At 43.7% G+C, this 16,336-nt stretch overlaps 1 protein-coding gene across 2 annotated transcripts; it reads left to right on the top strand.

The window, feature by feature from the left end:
- The first annotated feature begins 1,027 nt into the window (after positions 1-1,027).
- Positions 1,028-16,323, top strand: ap5z1 (adaptor related protein complex 5 subunit zeta 1). 2 transcript variants are annotated; one of them, XM_073495291.1, is made up of 18 exons: positions 1,028-1,121; positions 1,632-1,769; positions 2,108-2,288; positions 2,536-2,686; positions 2,811-2,923; positions 3,106-3,280; positions 3,453-3,512; positions 5,656-5,796; positions 5,925-5,962; positions 6,064-6,226; positions 6,346-6,524; positions 6,658-6,800; positions 6,899-7,017; positions 14,859-14,986; positions 15,081-15,178; positions 15,271-15,403; positions 15,624-15,838; positions 15,930-16,323. In XM_073495291.1, the coding sequence occupies exons 1-18, from the start codon at positions 1,081-1,083 to the stop codon at positions 16,180-16,182; spliced, it is 2,469 nt and encodes an 822-aa protein (XP_073351392.1). In that variant the 5' UTR covers positions 1,028-1,080; the 3' UTR covers positions 16,183-16,323. The 2 variants fall into 2 exon arrangements, with proteins under 2 accessions (XP_073351392.1, XP_073351393.1); XM_073495292.1 differs by lacking the exon at positions 3,453-3,512.
- The last annotated feature ends 13 nt before the right edge of the window (positions 16,324-16,336 follow it).

Raw genomic sequence — 16,336 nt, 5'->3', positions numbered from 1 at the left:
TTTTGAAGATAGTACTTTTACCTAAGTTTAAATTTCACTGCCTACAGGACTTTTTACCGAAATTGAGTATTTTTATATCGAAAAGGAGCACTTTTACTTTTGATATAATACCTCTGTAGAGCCTTCTTTTACCTACCCTCAGTAAATAAAATCTGCATGCCATACTTACCTTCTAATGGATTATTTTATAATGTGGTATACTTATACTTAAGTAACTTTTAGTTAGCCTACTTAATCAGAACAATCCTTAATGGTGGATACAGATCCTTTTAATCGTTATCTGCAGAGTATTAGGTTTAGACAAGACCATAAACAGCAGGTAAACTGTATGATATATCTAAAATGTAGATTAAACTGTACCCTACTCTAGAATGGTTAAGTAGAGTTATTGAAAGGTAATACAAATGGAAATAGTAAAGTGCAATAACCTAAAGAAATTGCATTTAAGTACTTCAATAAATGGCCTTTAAAAAGCCCTCTGCATTGTTTCTTTAGCCGATGAGTACAGGAAACAAAGTTGTAAATTATGAGCGTTATTCCTTCAATATCAGTGAGAGAAGATGAAGTTAAATAACCTCCTCTAAGATATAGTCTTTACTGATGATCCTCATGGGATGAATAAAATGCAGCCCTGTGGATAATTTGCATAACAGTAAAATAAGATGATTGTGTTGAACTATATCTATATTTAGACCAATGAACTGTTAAAGAACAATAACTAAGGATGTGAAACAGAAATGCAAAGAAACTTATTGGAAGGGATCTTAAAGTGAATTGATTTACCTAAAAAAACAAAACAAAACAATTAAAAAACACTCTTTTCTCACATTATATTAAAATATATATATATGCATATATAATAATAATTGTAATTCTAATAATGATTATGTGTATTTTGGTGTGTGGCTGCAGTTAGTGTGAGTGAGTTTCCATCTTCACAGAGCTGCTCCATCGCGTGAAGGGTGACGACGGAACCAAAGTGATGGTCATGTGATTCCAGTCAGGACTCAATTAGCGAGCGCACTGTTTACCTTCCGCTGCAGACAGAGGCAGCAGAGGGATGCCCGACTCTCTCTCAAAATGTACTCTCACGGCTCAGAGAGTTTAATAAGACAAGCGAGGTAAGAAAAGCACGACAGGGGGACTTTCTCCGCCATCTTCAGCTCTTCTGTTCAGCTGTCACTTACTCGGCTATGCTAACTATGCTAACGCTAGCTAGCCTGTCAAAGTGTCACTGTGTGACTTAAACTTTTAATGTTTGCGTCCATTTAGCTTCATTTTCACAGCTCAGTTCACAGGCAGGACTACAGCTAACAGATGTTTATTTCATTATGACGCCTGTTTCTGCAATGTTACGGTATTTACTCTGTCAATTGTCAAAAATAAACTTTCAGTTAAAAACATTGCACACAAAAGAGGAACGAGTTTGCATTCGTGAGACTGTAACCGGAAATATTTGAGATTCCTGTTTTTTTTATGGCAAAAGACCGAAGTACCAACAAGTATTGCTCAAATATCAAAAGTGGAGTTCATTAATATTGTGCAAACAGATCAGGTGTCACAATGTTAAAGCAATAAGTCTCAGAGGATGTTATAGTGACCAAACAAGGTGCTCTGTGTGTCATTTCCAGGGAGATCCAGGAGTCTGAGCTGCACAAGTTTCACAGCAGACTCATCAAGCTGCTCCAGGGGAAGGAGCTCGGTCATGAGACTGTGGACTCCCTGCAGAGGCTGCACCTCATCCTCTCTGCCACCAAGTACACCAGGACGTAAGAGCTCCTATCTGAACCTCCCATACAGCACGCAAGAGCCACTATTTCAGTTTAATCTGCACATTTCAGACTCATGATTCATTCACACCTTCCTGTCTTCATTCAGTTCAACTTTCTCCTGAATTAGCCTTCCTGTTTCACTCCTTCATCCTCTCTTTCTTTCCCTTTTCTCTAAAGTCTTATTCACTGTCTGTGGCGATCACCTGCCCTCTCAGCTAGCATGCACAAACACAAAGAGCGCCACCTTCCCATTCATCAATGTTCTCCTTCTATTTCCCTATTGACCTTTTATTCATAACACCTCTGCCACTGTCCACCGTTGTCATCGACCGTAGGTTGCCTCCAGAGCTTCAGAAGAGGCTTGTATCCCTCCTCTCATCACCTGTGGAGCAGCTTCAGGTGCTGAGCTCAGCTGTGCTCAGAGAGACGCTGCCCCTCTCTGGTCAGGAACTGAACTACAACCAGGAGAACATCGGTCAGCTGAACAGCCATGCTGCTGCTCTGCTGCTCTCACAGGTGGGCAGTGATGCATATGTTGTGTTTGGCTTCATTCATATTTATTCTGAGTTGTACGTGGGATTCCAAGAGGCTGTTTGTTGTAGAGCTGCATCGATTAGTCAATTAATCAATGGGTTGATTGAAAGAAAAGTAAACGCCAACTATTTTTATTATGGTTTCAGCTTAAATGTAATGATTTGCTACTTTCTTATATCTACACTCACGACTTAATCACCGTCTCTTGCCAACTTGAACTCTCCAACAGGCTGGATCCAGGGCCGACCTGTCGTCACTCTGCGCTCAGCTCCTTCGCAGTCTTGAAAGCCGACAATCGGAGGGGCCATCTCACTGTCTCACACACACCCTGCCCATCCTCAACACCATCCTCACACACAGCCCAGAGTCCCTCACTGAAGGTAACAGACAAGATTGTGGCAAAGCTAAAACAGAAAGTTAAACTAGACGGCTAATCAGTGATCAAGCGAACATGCAAAGGGGACGTTTCCACACAGTTCTTTCTCTCCACCTGTCTCGCTACAGATCACGTGACCCTCCTGAGTAAAAAGCTTGTCGATTGGCTGCGTTATGCCAGCATCACTCAGGGAGGCGGTGCTTCCTCAGGAGGATTTTTCACAGGACCACGATCACGTCAGGTAAACAATACACTAGTTTTTTGTATTTTCAGTCTTTAATTTTCATGTCAAGTTACTACTTTTGTTACAGTTGTTACTAATTTATTTCTTGTATATGTTGAACGAGGCTCCATTACAGAAAACACCGAATGAATGAGAAAAATGTCTAAAATACGTTTGTGTCTGTGTTCTTTCTCTGTCAGCCAGTGCCCATAGCAGAGCTGGATGGGACAGTGTCAGGGGATTTCTTCACCGTGCTGTGTGTGGGCCAGGGTTTCACCGACGACCAGTGGATGAACGTCTATTCCTTTTCTATGCTTCGCCACTGGCTTCTCACCTACCACTCTGTTTCCAGCGGCAACACCACAACTGACACCGGTATGACCTCACCTATGTTGCAAACCACAACCTTTTGCTTTCCCATGAGAGTCATTACTTTATGTCATATCTGCAAAAAGAAACATCAGCCTCGATGTGCGTACGTTGAAGGCTGTAATTCACTCATATCAGCCATCTCAGATGACCTGCTCTGTGTTTTCATCATCTCCAGCAAACAGGCTGCAGCTCAGCCTCAGCCTCTCCCTCTCCCACTCCCACTCCTTTTCTTATGGTAAGATATGTGAGTTTGTGGACGCTCCCTGCATGCCCCTGAGATGCCGAGAATAAGCTAAACCTTTACATCTTCTCTTTAACTTCGGGGCTAACACACATGTCATGTTCGTGACTCACAGCCAAACTCGATCTAACAAACGATCTCACCAGAAAATCCTCATCTGTGACTTCTTCCTAATGACACTTTCACAGGGTGTGTGTGCCTTTAATCTTCCTTTAATCCTCTTGAGAGTTTGTAAACATGAATGAATCACTGTGATTAGTGAGCGGCTCTGACAGCTGCTACAGTCAGAACGGGATGGTATTATTATAAACATACATCTGCCATAGAGCCATTAAACATGTTGCTTGTGGTGTGGGTATAATATATGGAGCAGCCAGATTCTGCCTTCTTGACACTGAGTCAATGTAAGCAGACTTCAGGTGTAATTTATATTAATTATCAGTGTGCAGTGGTTTTTGTTGCCCTCCAGCCTTCCTCTGCATGATTGGACTGAACAGCTTGAGACTTTTTCTAAGCATGGACCTGACAACCTGTCAACAACTGTCTTTTTTCATCTTTCTCAAGGGATGTGATTTGGTCAATGATTGACCTCTGACTCTAAACCTGTCTGTTAATCTCTCATCTAAAGCCCACAGCAAGTTGATGTTACGGGAAAGATGTGACAGGCGGATAAAGCTTTAAGAAAGAAGCTTCAGGAATTCAACGCAGCAGCACAGTGACATCTGGTGGTTTTTAAAACGTATAGCAGCTTTTAAAAGCTGGGGCCGAAGCACTACAACACTCTGATTTCAATTTACCGTCTTTTATCTGTGCAGTAAAAGTCCACAAAGCTGGTGCTTCATTTTTAAATCTGTAGTGTTTTTGTCCAGAACTTCAGCAATAAATGTAGATGTTCTGCAGTATTTATCAGTAGACTAATGTCCAATTGGTTTAGTTTAGGCTCAGTTTCCTCTGTGAACATGTTTACATTTCATGTTAGTCGCAGTGTGATGCAGTATTAATTAAATTAGCCTATGAATGACTTTCATTACATTATCACCTGGTGTCTGTGGAGTCATAGGAGTGTCATATAAAGAATACATCTGTAAAAGTATTAGGAAATTAATGTGGAAAGACAAATAACAAAACATAAAAGAATAATTACAAGCATTTTCATTTGTTTTTACATTTAGTTGTTTATTTATTTGTGTATATATTTACATATATCTTAACAATACATTTATTTTTGCATATAAATTACAATTTTCTTGATTGATTGATTTATTTTAATGTCATTTTTTAATCTCCTTTCTCCACCATTTTATTTGCTATTGTTTTTGCTTCTCCCTGTTGCTTAGAGTAGTTTATAGCCCATAAATAAATAAATAGATAAATATATATATTTAAAAGTGTATAAATAAATATATACAGAAGTAAATGAATAACACAATGTAAAAGAAATGAAAATGCACATAATTATTTTGTTGTATTCTGTTATTTTTGTTTTGTTATTCTTTTACAGATGTATTCTTTTTCATGGTACTCCAGTGACTCCACAGTGTCAGCTGGAAATGATCTCATACTTAAGACTATGTCTTCGGAGTATTATTCCCCTCGTTTGTTTTCGCACTAATCTGCCGATCATATAGTTTAGCTGCAAATCTTTCAAAACTGTCAAACTGAATGTGGCTGCTTTCTGAAGCACCAGTGAAGTTCAAACCTTCACCCTTCATCGGTCACGGGGTTTTCTTCTTTTGACACAAGCTCCAACACAACTGTATTGAAAAACTGCACGTCACAGCAGTGAAACCAGCTTATCAATCATCCACCCATCTCCACTTTAAAGGTGCCTGGTGGAGTTCTCTTGTACGACAGCAAAAAATTGTTTGTTTATATTATCCAAATTGTCACTAAATTATATAGTCAAAGTTAAACTTTGTTGCTTCAGGTGGCTGAAATTGAAATCCCCTCTTGATTGAAACATTAGTTTTGATCTCGTAAAAAAAAAACTTTTCCAATCCTTAGAACCTTCTTTGTGTTCGGATTCAGCAACAAGCAGTCATAGAAGCATTATGCTGAATTTGATTATAATAAATCATCATATTTTTGAGCAGGCTTTGAGTCGTGACCTCTCCTTCCTGAACTTCCCGTGTTGCAGATGACCGGTCGGAGGTGGACGGGTCGGTGGTTTCTATGGTTTCAGCGACTTCCTCCTCCAGCCGGTTGCTGCCCCCGAAGGAGCGTCTGAGAGAGAAGGCTTTCCAGTACTGCCAACGCCTCATCGAGCAGAGCGATCGCAGTGAGTGTGTGCGCGTTACATTACTCATGTGTGCGAGAGGTTGTCTTTTCTTTTTTGTATCTGTACTTTATATTTTACTCTTTGTCAGTGTGACCAGATGTGATGTGTGTTTTTCTCTTTTGTCTCAGAGGCTCACAAAAAGACAGATACAGACCTGCAGAAAGCGGTGAGCCTGCATATAATTTGTTAGCACGATAACTTTCCTAATATTAGGGGGAAAAGCATATATTGGGGTCTGTATTCTATTTGTCCTGTTTCTTCTCTCAGTGTCTGGTGGAGGCGGTGTGTATCCTGGACTGTGTGTGTGTAGAGGACACCTCGCTGGTCTTCCGAACGTTCCCGTGCATCAAGGGGCTCTTTGGTCGGCTTAGCTCAGACCTGTCGTTCGCCAGAGCCTTGCTTCCCATAGCACAGTTCTACCTCAACCACGGTATGTATTCACGCCAACATGTACATGTGCTCAACCTCACGGCTCTCTCTAATCTGCACACAATCAGTTCAGCTCCTTGATTCGCTGAAGATTAAACGGTTAACTATGTACTTATGTAGGCGAGATGGCTGCAGTGGATTGTGAGAGTGTGTGGAACCTGGTGTTTGGCCGATTCCCTGCCGAGCTCTTCAACGACCACTTCCTGGCACATGAGCTTCTACGCTTCCTTCGACTGAACCTCGAGAGCCTGCAGCTCCGAGTCCCACAGTACACCCACTCCTTCCCAAACCTGCTGAAGGTGAAAAGCAGACAAAAACGCATCCACACAGATCCTTTTGACTGTTGAATCTGCTACACATACCTGCTGTAAGCGAGTGAGGAGTTCACATCATACCAAGCAGTCTGCGTTCTCTCTCTGCCCGGGTTTGTAGTTGTTGGCGTGGGACAGCCCGGCGCTGGTGGATGACTTTGTAGACCTGCTGCCCTCTCTGGTGACAACTGGAACTGCAGTGGAGCTCCTCCACACTCTGCTGGACCTGCCCTGTCTCTCTGCCACACTGGTCTTACAACTCAGGTGGACCTCAGAGCACAACTGTCTAAAAAATATCCAAACTGCCAATGAGACTGATTTGACGATAATAATTTAAGTGTGTGTGTGTGTGTGTGTTGTAGGTCAGCGTGTTTGCCCATCGCTGACCCAGGCGGGCGTGGCCTCCTGTCTCTTGATGCATTTCGGAACCCTTCTTTCAGAGGACTGTTCCTCTTCCTGCTTCGAACGGAGGCAGGCTCAGGTAATCACAGTCACGCAGTTACAATATAAAATGCAATATTTTGACATTTTTGGAAATTTACTTTTTTGTTTTCCTGCGCATAAACTCACCATAAAACCCCCCAAAAATGTCATTTTATCACTTCAGCTTTTGTACAGATTAACTACAAAAATCATGTTTCAATTAAGGCTCTTTAACTATTGTTAACCTTTTGGACAGAGCTAAGATAGCTGTTTTGCCCTGTTTGTGCTAAGCTACACTAACCTGACAGTAGTGTCATATTTACTGTAAAGACATGAGGGTGTTTTTTATCTTCTCAGCTAACTTTCAGTAAAGCCCAGTTCAGACCAATGATTCACAACAAGACTAAACCCTTTTAGAACGTTTAGATTTTGGCTGATTGTTATTTTAACTTTATAAAACTAATATTAAACTAAATTGACTCTCAAAAGCTAAAGTGTTCTGTCCTCAATGCGTAGCATGCATGTGTTGACAGGCAGCTAAACTCTTCACTCCAAACAACACACTGGGTATTCCTTTTGCCAGTTTTATTAATGAAGTAAAGTGTGAAACTAAAAGAGATAGACAAAATAATACAGTCATGAATATTGCATTTATGGAGATGCATAAACCATAAAATAAACATTTACCAAAGCCTAGCATGACTAACTAAATAGCTCACTCAAAGTAGGCTAAATACATGTAAACACATAACACAAATAAGTACACAATGCACCGGTAATATTCTGCCACATAAGGCTCAAGCATATAACCGTAAATTAACATGTAAACAACACGTACCGACGATGCAACTCGAAGATGTATGCTGGAGTGGCTAGTCATAGCTAGAAGCTGACAAATGTGCTGCTCTGAACTTCTTTGTTGTTGCCTTTCTGTCACTTCCTGCATAAAGGTTTTATTCAAAATTGACAAAGCCTAGCCGCTGAACCAAAATCGGCCAGTAGATGGCGGTACTGCCATTTGACTCACTTATTTTTAACTTACTCAAATGAAGCATCATGAAATATATGAAATTAAACACATCACATCCTTTTTTAACTGATTTTAACTTTTTATCTGAATCTTATTAATTAAACTGAACACTCCCCGCCTGGCGTTAATTAACGCCACTCTCTAATGACACATAAAACAACATTCTTATTCATTTTTATGGCTCTGGGGGAACAAGAACTGCTATTTGTGAGATGGGCCTGGTAAAGAGCTTGGTTCCCTGTGGCCCAGCCACCTTTATCTCCACAGAGCGCACCTTGCCATCGGTGCTGGGAAACACCTTGGTCACGAGTCCAAGCGGCCACTCATTTCTTGGAAGCTGAATGTCTTTCAGAACAACAACAGTCCCTGGGTTCACATTTGGATGACTAGACTGCCATTTGCGCCGAGTTTGAAGTGTTGAGAGAAACTGACGTCTCCACTTGTCCCAGAAAACATTAGCAAGATGTTGGACTGCACGCCACTGGTGTCTATAGAGATCAGAGACAGCAAAGTCACCGGCTGGAGCTGAGAGAGGGTAGACTTTCTGTGTGAGGAGAACGGCAGGAGACAATATGAAAGGGTCAGTAGGGTCCGTCGACACTGGAATGAGGGGGCGTGCATTTATTATAGCTGACACCTCCGCCATGAGGGTGACGAGAACCTCGTGAGTGAGTTTTGTGGTTTTGAGCTCAAAGAACATGGTGTCAAGAATTCTCCTGGCCAAGCCCACCATCCTCTCCCACGCACCGCCAAAATGAGAGGCGTGTGGGGGATTGAAAGTCCATGAACATCCTTGTTCTGACAGGTAAGTTTTGACTGCTGTATTGTTTATGTTTGAGGGTATCTGGAGTTCTTTGCAAGCACCAACAAAATTAGTGCCACGATCTGAATGGATACTCTTCACCGGACCCCTGATAGCCAAGAACCGTCTGAGTGAGTTGATGAAACTCGACGTGTCAAGTGACTCGATCACTTCGATATGAACTGCCCTCATGCTCAAACACGTGAAGATGACAGCCCATCTTTTGTTGTGTATAATGCCTCCTCTTGTGCGTTGAGCAGAAACACTCCAGGGGCCAAACACATCTAAGCCCACGTTTGTAAATGGGGGGTCAGTTGAGAGACGTTGTGCTGGGAGACTGGCCATTTTTTGAACACTGAGGGGAGCTCTCAACCTTCTACATCTTACACAATGATGGATAATACAGCTGACCTTCTTTTTGCCACCAACCATCCACCAACCTGCTGTCCGAACAGCTCCTTCTGTGAACAGCCGACCTTGATGGCGCGTCTGTTCATGGTGATGTTTCACGATGAGGCTTGCAATGTGATGTTGGCCAGGAACAATGAGTGGGTTCTTTTCTGTTTGACTTAGATCTGCCTCGCTGATGCGTCCGCCCACCCTAAGCAGACCATAGTTGTCTAAGAAGGGATCCAGATTTTTGATTGGACTGCTCTTATGAATTTCCTGTTGCTCTTTAATGCACTTGATCTCTCCAGCGTACACTTCCTCTTGTACTGATCGGATGACAATGTTTTTAGCTTGCTCAAACTCTTCCACTGTGACTCCCATTTCACAATAGTGCCAGCCCTTACAAGAACTGTCTCTATTGGTGGTTTGTTTGAAGGCGTGAACAACATGCAACAGACGAGCAATGGCACGCAGCAGGGAGCTCCAGTGGGAAAACTTGGTGAATCTTTCAGAACCAAGCAGCTTCACACTGGCTGTAGTTTTCAGGACGGAGACCTGTGGTCTGATGTCAGTGTCTGAACTGGGTTCAACAAGGTCATAAGTGTCGTGGATGGAGCTTTGATTGTCTTTGAGCAGGAATTTGGGGCCAGTGAACCAGTTAGTGTGCATGAGCTGATGTGCAGGAACAGACCGTGTTGCAAGATCCGCGGGGTTCTGGTTAGTAGGCACGTAATGCCACTGACTTGCTTGTGAAGACCTCCTAATCCGAGTCACCCGATTGCTAACATAGACATAAAAGCGTCTGGTCTCGTTGCAAATATATCCCAGAACAACTTTACTGTCTGTGAAGAAATGTGTGTTGTTCAGCTGAATGTCCAGCTCTCCTGAGACCAGATCAGCGACCTCAACTGCTAGCACAGCAGCACACAGTTCTAATCTGGGGATAGTTTGATCAGGACGTGGCGTCAGCTTTGCTTTCCCCATGACAAAGCCAATTTCACAGTTCCCGTCTGCATCAGTTACCTTCACATAAACCACTGCTGCAATGGCTTTGGTTGATGCATCACAGAAGATGCACAATTCTCTGCACGTCGCTTCTGAAGGTGAGATGTTAGTGTATGTTCTGGTGATCGAGATATTAGACAGCGCACTCAGTGACTCTCTCCAGAGAACCCATGACTCCTCCATCCCTTGGGGCAGCGGAGCGTCCCAGTCACCATTATCTGCAGTGAGCTCTCTGAGGATGGATTTGCCGTGGATTGTGACGGGCGCTACAAAGCCTAGCGGGTCATAGAGACTGTTTATGGTGGATAAGACACCACGTCGTGTGAAGGCTTTTGTCTCATCGGCCACATTGAAGGTGAAACAGTCTTTCTTGAGGTCCCAAAGGAGACCCAGGCTCCGTTGCATGGGCAGTGCATCTGCTTCAAGATCTAAGTCTTTGAGATCTTTTGCGTGGTCTTGAGATGGAAAAGCTTCCAGGATCTCTTTTCTGTTAGCTGCGATCTTGTGCAACCTCAAGTTCGACTTGGCGAGGATATCTCGTGTCTTCCGCAGGAGAGTCACGGCCATTTCTACAGTGGGAAGAGATTTAAGGCCGTCATCTACGTAAAAATCACGTGTCACAAACTGCTTGACGTCAGCGTCGAAGTCCACCTCAGAGCACTGGACAGACTGATGTAGGCCAAATATTGCTACTGCCGGAGAGGGACTGTTACCAAAAACGTGGACTCTCATCCGATACTCTGTGATGTCATTGCAGAGGTTGTTGTCACGGAACCACAAAAAACGGAGAAAGTTCCTGTCCTCTTCCCGCACGTAGAAACAGTAAAACATCTGCTCGATGTCCGCTGTGAAAGCTACTGCTTCTTTCCTGAAGCGCATGAGGACGCCAAGGAGTGAGTTGTTGAGGTCTGGGCCCTTTAGTAAGACATCATTAAGTGACAGTCCATTGTACTGAGCACTGCTGTCGAACACAACTCTGATTTGTTTCGGCTTTTTGGGGTGATAAACCCCGAACAGAGGCAAATACCATCTCTCCTCATTTTCCTTTAAAGGAGGGGCGATCTCAGCGTGGCCATTTTGGAAAATCTTTTCCATGAAAGCTATGAAATGGTCCCTCATCTCTGGTTTTCTGTCAAAGTGGCGGATCAGGGACATGAGCCGACTCATAGCCTGTGGCCTGTTGTCGGGCAGCCTTTGACGTGGTGATTTGAATGGTAACGGAGCTGTCCAGTGATTGTTTGTGTTTTTTGTCATTCCTTCTTCCATTATTTTCATGAAGGCATTGTCTTGAATGGAAGGTGAGACTTGATTGTCATTTTTGGTTTGTTCAAACACACAACATCCAAGGTGGTCTGATTCACAACTAGATCTGTCGCTTTGTTGTGGTGTGTTGTGGTAGGGAATTTGGATCCCACAGGATGTTTCTTTTATGTTGAACAGATTAGGGCAGGGCTGAAAAAGTGTAGGCCGTCCTCTCTCTGTTGTGTTTGTGTAGAAGGCATTCACAGTGATTGTTTTATGAACACCACCTAGACACACATTTCCCACTACAACCCACCCCAAGTCTAATTTTTGTGCGTAGGGTGCGTCGTTGGGGCCACTTATCTGTTTATGGACTTTGTGAACCCTGACGATGTCCCGTCCAAGCAGCATCAGTATGTGGGCGTTGGGGTCGAGTTCTGGGATGAGGTGTGAGACATTCTTTAGATGGGGATGATGGCACGCGGCGCTGGGCGTTGGTATCTCCTCCCTGTTGTTGGGGATGTCATTACACTCAATCAGACTGGGCAGGGGGATGTGGACTGTCTCATCTAGAGTCTCTACTACATAACCAGTGGCTCTTCTTCCCATAGTCTCTTTAAGGCCTGCACACGTTCTCAGTGAGTAGGGAGAGCTGGGGCCGTTTTCACCGAACACTTCGAAAAACTCTGAACGGACGAGAGAACGGTTACTCTGTTCATCATGGATTGCATACAGTTTGATCGCCTTGTCTGGATGGCTTGCTGGGTATACCTTCACAAGGCAGATTTTAGAGCATGACCTGCCAACGAGGTTCTCACCACAAACTTGAGTGCATTTGGAAGTGATTTCACTCGGCAGGGCGGCACCCTGCTCCCCGCCGTGCTCTACATCGGGGTCAGTTTCTTTGCTCCAGGGAGCTGTGCCTGGGTGAAGAGCTGTGTTGTGATTCGCATTGCCACATTCAGAACATTGCACTTTGGCCTTACAATGTTTAGCAAAATGTGTAGAAGAGGCACAACATCTAAAACAAATATTGTTCTCTTTCAGAAACGTTTTGCGTTCTCCGATGGACTTCTCACGAAAGGCTCTGCATTTCAGGAGGGCATGAGGTTTTTTGTGCACTGGGCATAGTTCGTTACAGTCATCTCTATTCTTTGAATTCCCATATGACTCGTGACTGGGATTTGGAAACACCTCTGTTTTATGCACTGACACTTCTCTCTGTCTGTTAAATTTCCAGGAGGGTTTCTCAGGTCTGGGTGCAGGGTCAAGGTGAGTGGCAAAGTTAAAGCTTGGGTCATTTTTAACAATGGCCTCTTGACTAACAAAATCTACAAAAACATGAAATGGGGGGAAAGAGACCTGATATTCACGTTTGTAACTTGCACCGACTGAAACCCACTTATCTTGCAGGTAGAAGGGGAGTTTTTGAACAATTGGGTTCAAACCCCTTGCAGAGTCCAGGAAAGAGAGGCCAGGGAGGTCTCCCTCCTCCTTGGCACTCTGGAGCTCCATGAGTATGTCACTGAATTTCCTCAGCTTCACATAGTCTCTGTTTGTGATCTTTGGAAAATTGTCAATTCGTTTAAACAGAGCATCTTCAACTACCTCTGCTGAGCCATAACATTGGTCAAGTCTCTCCCAGATCATCTTTATCCCAGCATCTGGACGGTTGATGTGTATGGCTCTGATTTGTTCAACATGCTCAGCGGATTCCTTACCGAGCCACTTAAACAACAGATCCATCTCCTCACTTGCTGTTAAATCCAAGCCCCTTACTGTGTTCTCAAAAGAGCGTTTCCAGGCTCTGTAATTCTGTGGTTCATCGTTGAAGTGAAGGAGACCCGTTGCTACAATTTCCCGACGAGCAAAGTATCTGACAAATTCACTGATGTTTCCATCATCGTGGCCTGAATGCCTGGAGTTGCAGGTGGGATCATAGTTGTGACCTGATTTTTGTTGTGTCCAATTGTGTTTTCTATTACGGTCATCTGGAGGTGGATGGGGGGGCAAGAGAGATGGAGCTGGAAGGTGGTGCCTATACACAGGTTGTTTGGAAAGAATTTTTGTTTCTGGTGAGGGTTCACAGTCTGCTGGGTTGGTGTGTGAGGGATGAGTACCACCAGGGGGGTCAACTATATTAGCTGGAGGTTTATCAAATGATGGGGGCTCTTGTATTTCAGTTGTTTCATTCTTTACAAACTGGGCTTGAGCCATGATATACTTTTCAGTCCGGTGTGAACTTTCAAGAGAAGGCAGATCATCTAAAACATGTCCAATGCTTTGTTCATCTTTTTGTGATTTAACAGCAGCTTCTAAGACTTCTGCTTCTGCTGTGGCCGTAGCTGCCTCTTTCTCACATTGGAGGAGTTCAATGGATGCCTCTAACTGAGCCTTCTCTAGTTTTAGAGTTACTTCTTTCTGAGCAAAGGTTAGACGAGTCTTTGCTGCCTCCGCTCTTGCTCTTGCCTTGGCTGCTGCTGAACCAGTAGAAGAACATGAGGCCTGAGATCTTGTATTATATGATTTAGCAGACATGATGGCGTTGATAGCTTCTGGTGAGACACTGCCGTGGTAGCCGTGCTTAGCTGATGCGTTGTGGCGTCTTGGAAGTGTCCGTTGATAGCCTGCTCAGCGTTACCTTGTTCGCTGAGATGCCGTCGTTTCACTGTTCTGTCCTCAATGCGTAGCATGCATGTGTTGACAGGCAGCTAAACTCTTCACTCCAAACAACACACTGGGTATTCCTTTTGCCAGTTTTATTAATGAAGTAAAGTGTGAAACTAAAAGAGATAGACAAAATAATACAGTCATGAATATTGCATTTATGGAGATGCATAAACCATAAAATAAACATTTACCAAAGCCTAGCATGACTAACTAAATAGCTCACTCAAAGTAGGCTAAATACATGTAAACACATAACACAAATAAGTACACAATGCACCGGTAATATTCTGCCACATAAGGCTCAAGCATATAACCGTAAATTAACATGTAAACAACACGTACCGACGATGCAACTCGAAGATGTATGCTGGAGTGGCTAGTCATAGCTAGAAGCTGACAAATGTGCTGCTCTGAACTTCTTTGTTGTTGCTTTTCTGTCACTTCCTGCATAAAGGTTTTATTCAAAATTGACAAAGCCTAGCCGCTGAACCAAAATCGGCCAGTAGATGGCGGTACTGCCATTTGACTCACTTATTTTTAACTTACTCAAATGAAGCATCATGAAATATATGAAATTAAACACATCACATCCTTTTTTAACTGATTTTAACTTTTTATCTGAATCTTATTAATTAAACTGAACATAAAGACTCTTCCAACCTGGTGGCATCAGTATTACATTGAGACTGTTTCATAACCAGTTTAAAGTTCCTGTAGTGCAGTATATCCAGAAACAGCAACTTTACTTTTCTTTCCACAGGTGACACAATTGACCGACTGAGCACGCTCCATGAGCTGCTAGCCGAGGCTGCTGATTGGCCGAGAGTTGTTCAGTGCGCCCAGACTGTCCCTGTGCTGCTGCACATATTTTTCAACACAGTCATCACGGTGAAGAGATTTAATTTGTGACTGTAACTACTGCACATTAAAATGTGTAGTTTCAGGTAATAAAAGCAATATAATGTGTGCTCCGGTTCTATAGGTCGCTGACGAGAAGCTTTTAGCCCACTTGATCCTGGTGATGCTGGAGAGAAGCAGCCTCCTCCTCAAAATACCTAAATACCTCAGAGAGATACACAGGTGAGCACATGAAGAGGACCTGAAATGTTACTCTGCTGCAAGTCTTCACCCTCAGCTCCTCACTGGCTCCACCCCTCTCACTGTCTTTTCAGGGTGTTCAGCTGCCACCTGCTCAGGTTGTGCAAGCTCCACCCCTCCCTGGTGGTGGACCAGTCTCACGAGCTGCTGGAGTTTGCCGGGGCCACAGCCAACGTCTACAGCAAAGAGGAAGTCTACACGCACGTGGTAATGAAGCTGTGACGGCAGAGAGCAGGATGGTGTTGATTTAAGGATGATCATTTATTATTTTCTGTGTATTTTGGATCCTGTACAAAACTCACAGCCTCTCATTTCTCCAATCTCAGCATTTTTTCCCATGCATTGAAATATTGTAAAATATCACACTCAGCAGTAAAATGTGCCAAAACCTGACACCAAAATAACATTCAGCTTGTTTGCCTGTCAGGTGTGGGTGCTGGGAGAGTACCTGTCTGTGTCATGTGACTCTCGCTGCTCTGTGAGCCTCATCACTTCCTGTTTTGAGGCGCTGGAGGCGGTGCTGTTTGAGATCACCTCATCCGCCCCAACACCTGGAGCTGTTTGCCCCAACCCCAGAGTCATCACCACTCTGATGAGCGCTCTGGCTAAGCTGGCGTCACGATCACATGACCTCATACCCAGGTGACTGACAGCAGTACACACTTTTAAAGCACCATTTCTTTTTTCATATGTCATGTAGTGTAATGCCATTGTGTGTTTATATCTGTTTCAGGGTGTCTCTGTTCCTCTCCAAGCTGAGAACAGTCACCAGAAGCGGGTCAGTCGCCTGGTGCTCCGATGAAGAGGACCTCGTTGCCATAGTAACACGAGGGGAGGAGTTGTGGTCGCTGCTGAAGGCCCCCGGTGTGGCCCAGAGCGTCCTGACCCCACCTCCACATGTTACCACACCCCAGTGGCACCGAGACATCAATGTGGCCATGCCACTGCGACTGCGGGCCCTCACCAGCCTCACACACTCACAGTGACACACACACACACACACACACACACACGGACACAACACACTTGGAATACATCAGTGTAAAGAAAAAAAAAACAATCTTAATGATTCTTGTTTGATCTTTTGCACCTTATTTTTGTAAATAAATGACATTGTTTGATTGAAAGTTGATGTGATGA

Source organism: Pagrus major, chromosome 23 (assembly GCF_040436345.1).
Source record: "Pagrus major chromosome 23, Pma_NU_1.0".
Lineage (NCBI taxonomy): Eukaryota > Metazoa > Chordata > Actinopteri > Spariformes > Sparidae > Pagrus > Pagrus major.
This window is presented reverse-complemented; position numbering and strand designations above follow the sequence as displayed.

Bases quoted from the DNA above. Each gene is read 5' to 3' on its own strand.
- ap5z1 (XM_073495291.1), top strand. From the start codon at position 1,081: ATGTACTCTCACGGCTCAGAGAGTTTAATAAGACAAGCGAG. The intron at 1,122-1,631 runs GTAAGAAAAGCA...TGTCATTTCCAG, and splicing joins AGTTTAATAAGACAAGCGAG to GGAGATCCAGGAGTCTGAGC. The intron at 15,179-15,270 runs GTGAGCACATGA...CTGTCTTTTCAG, and splicing joins TACCTCAGAGAGATACACAG to GGTGTTCAGCTGCCACCTGC.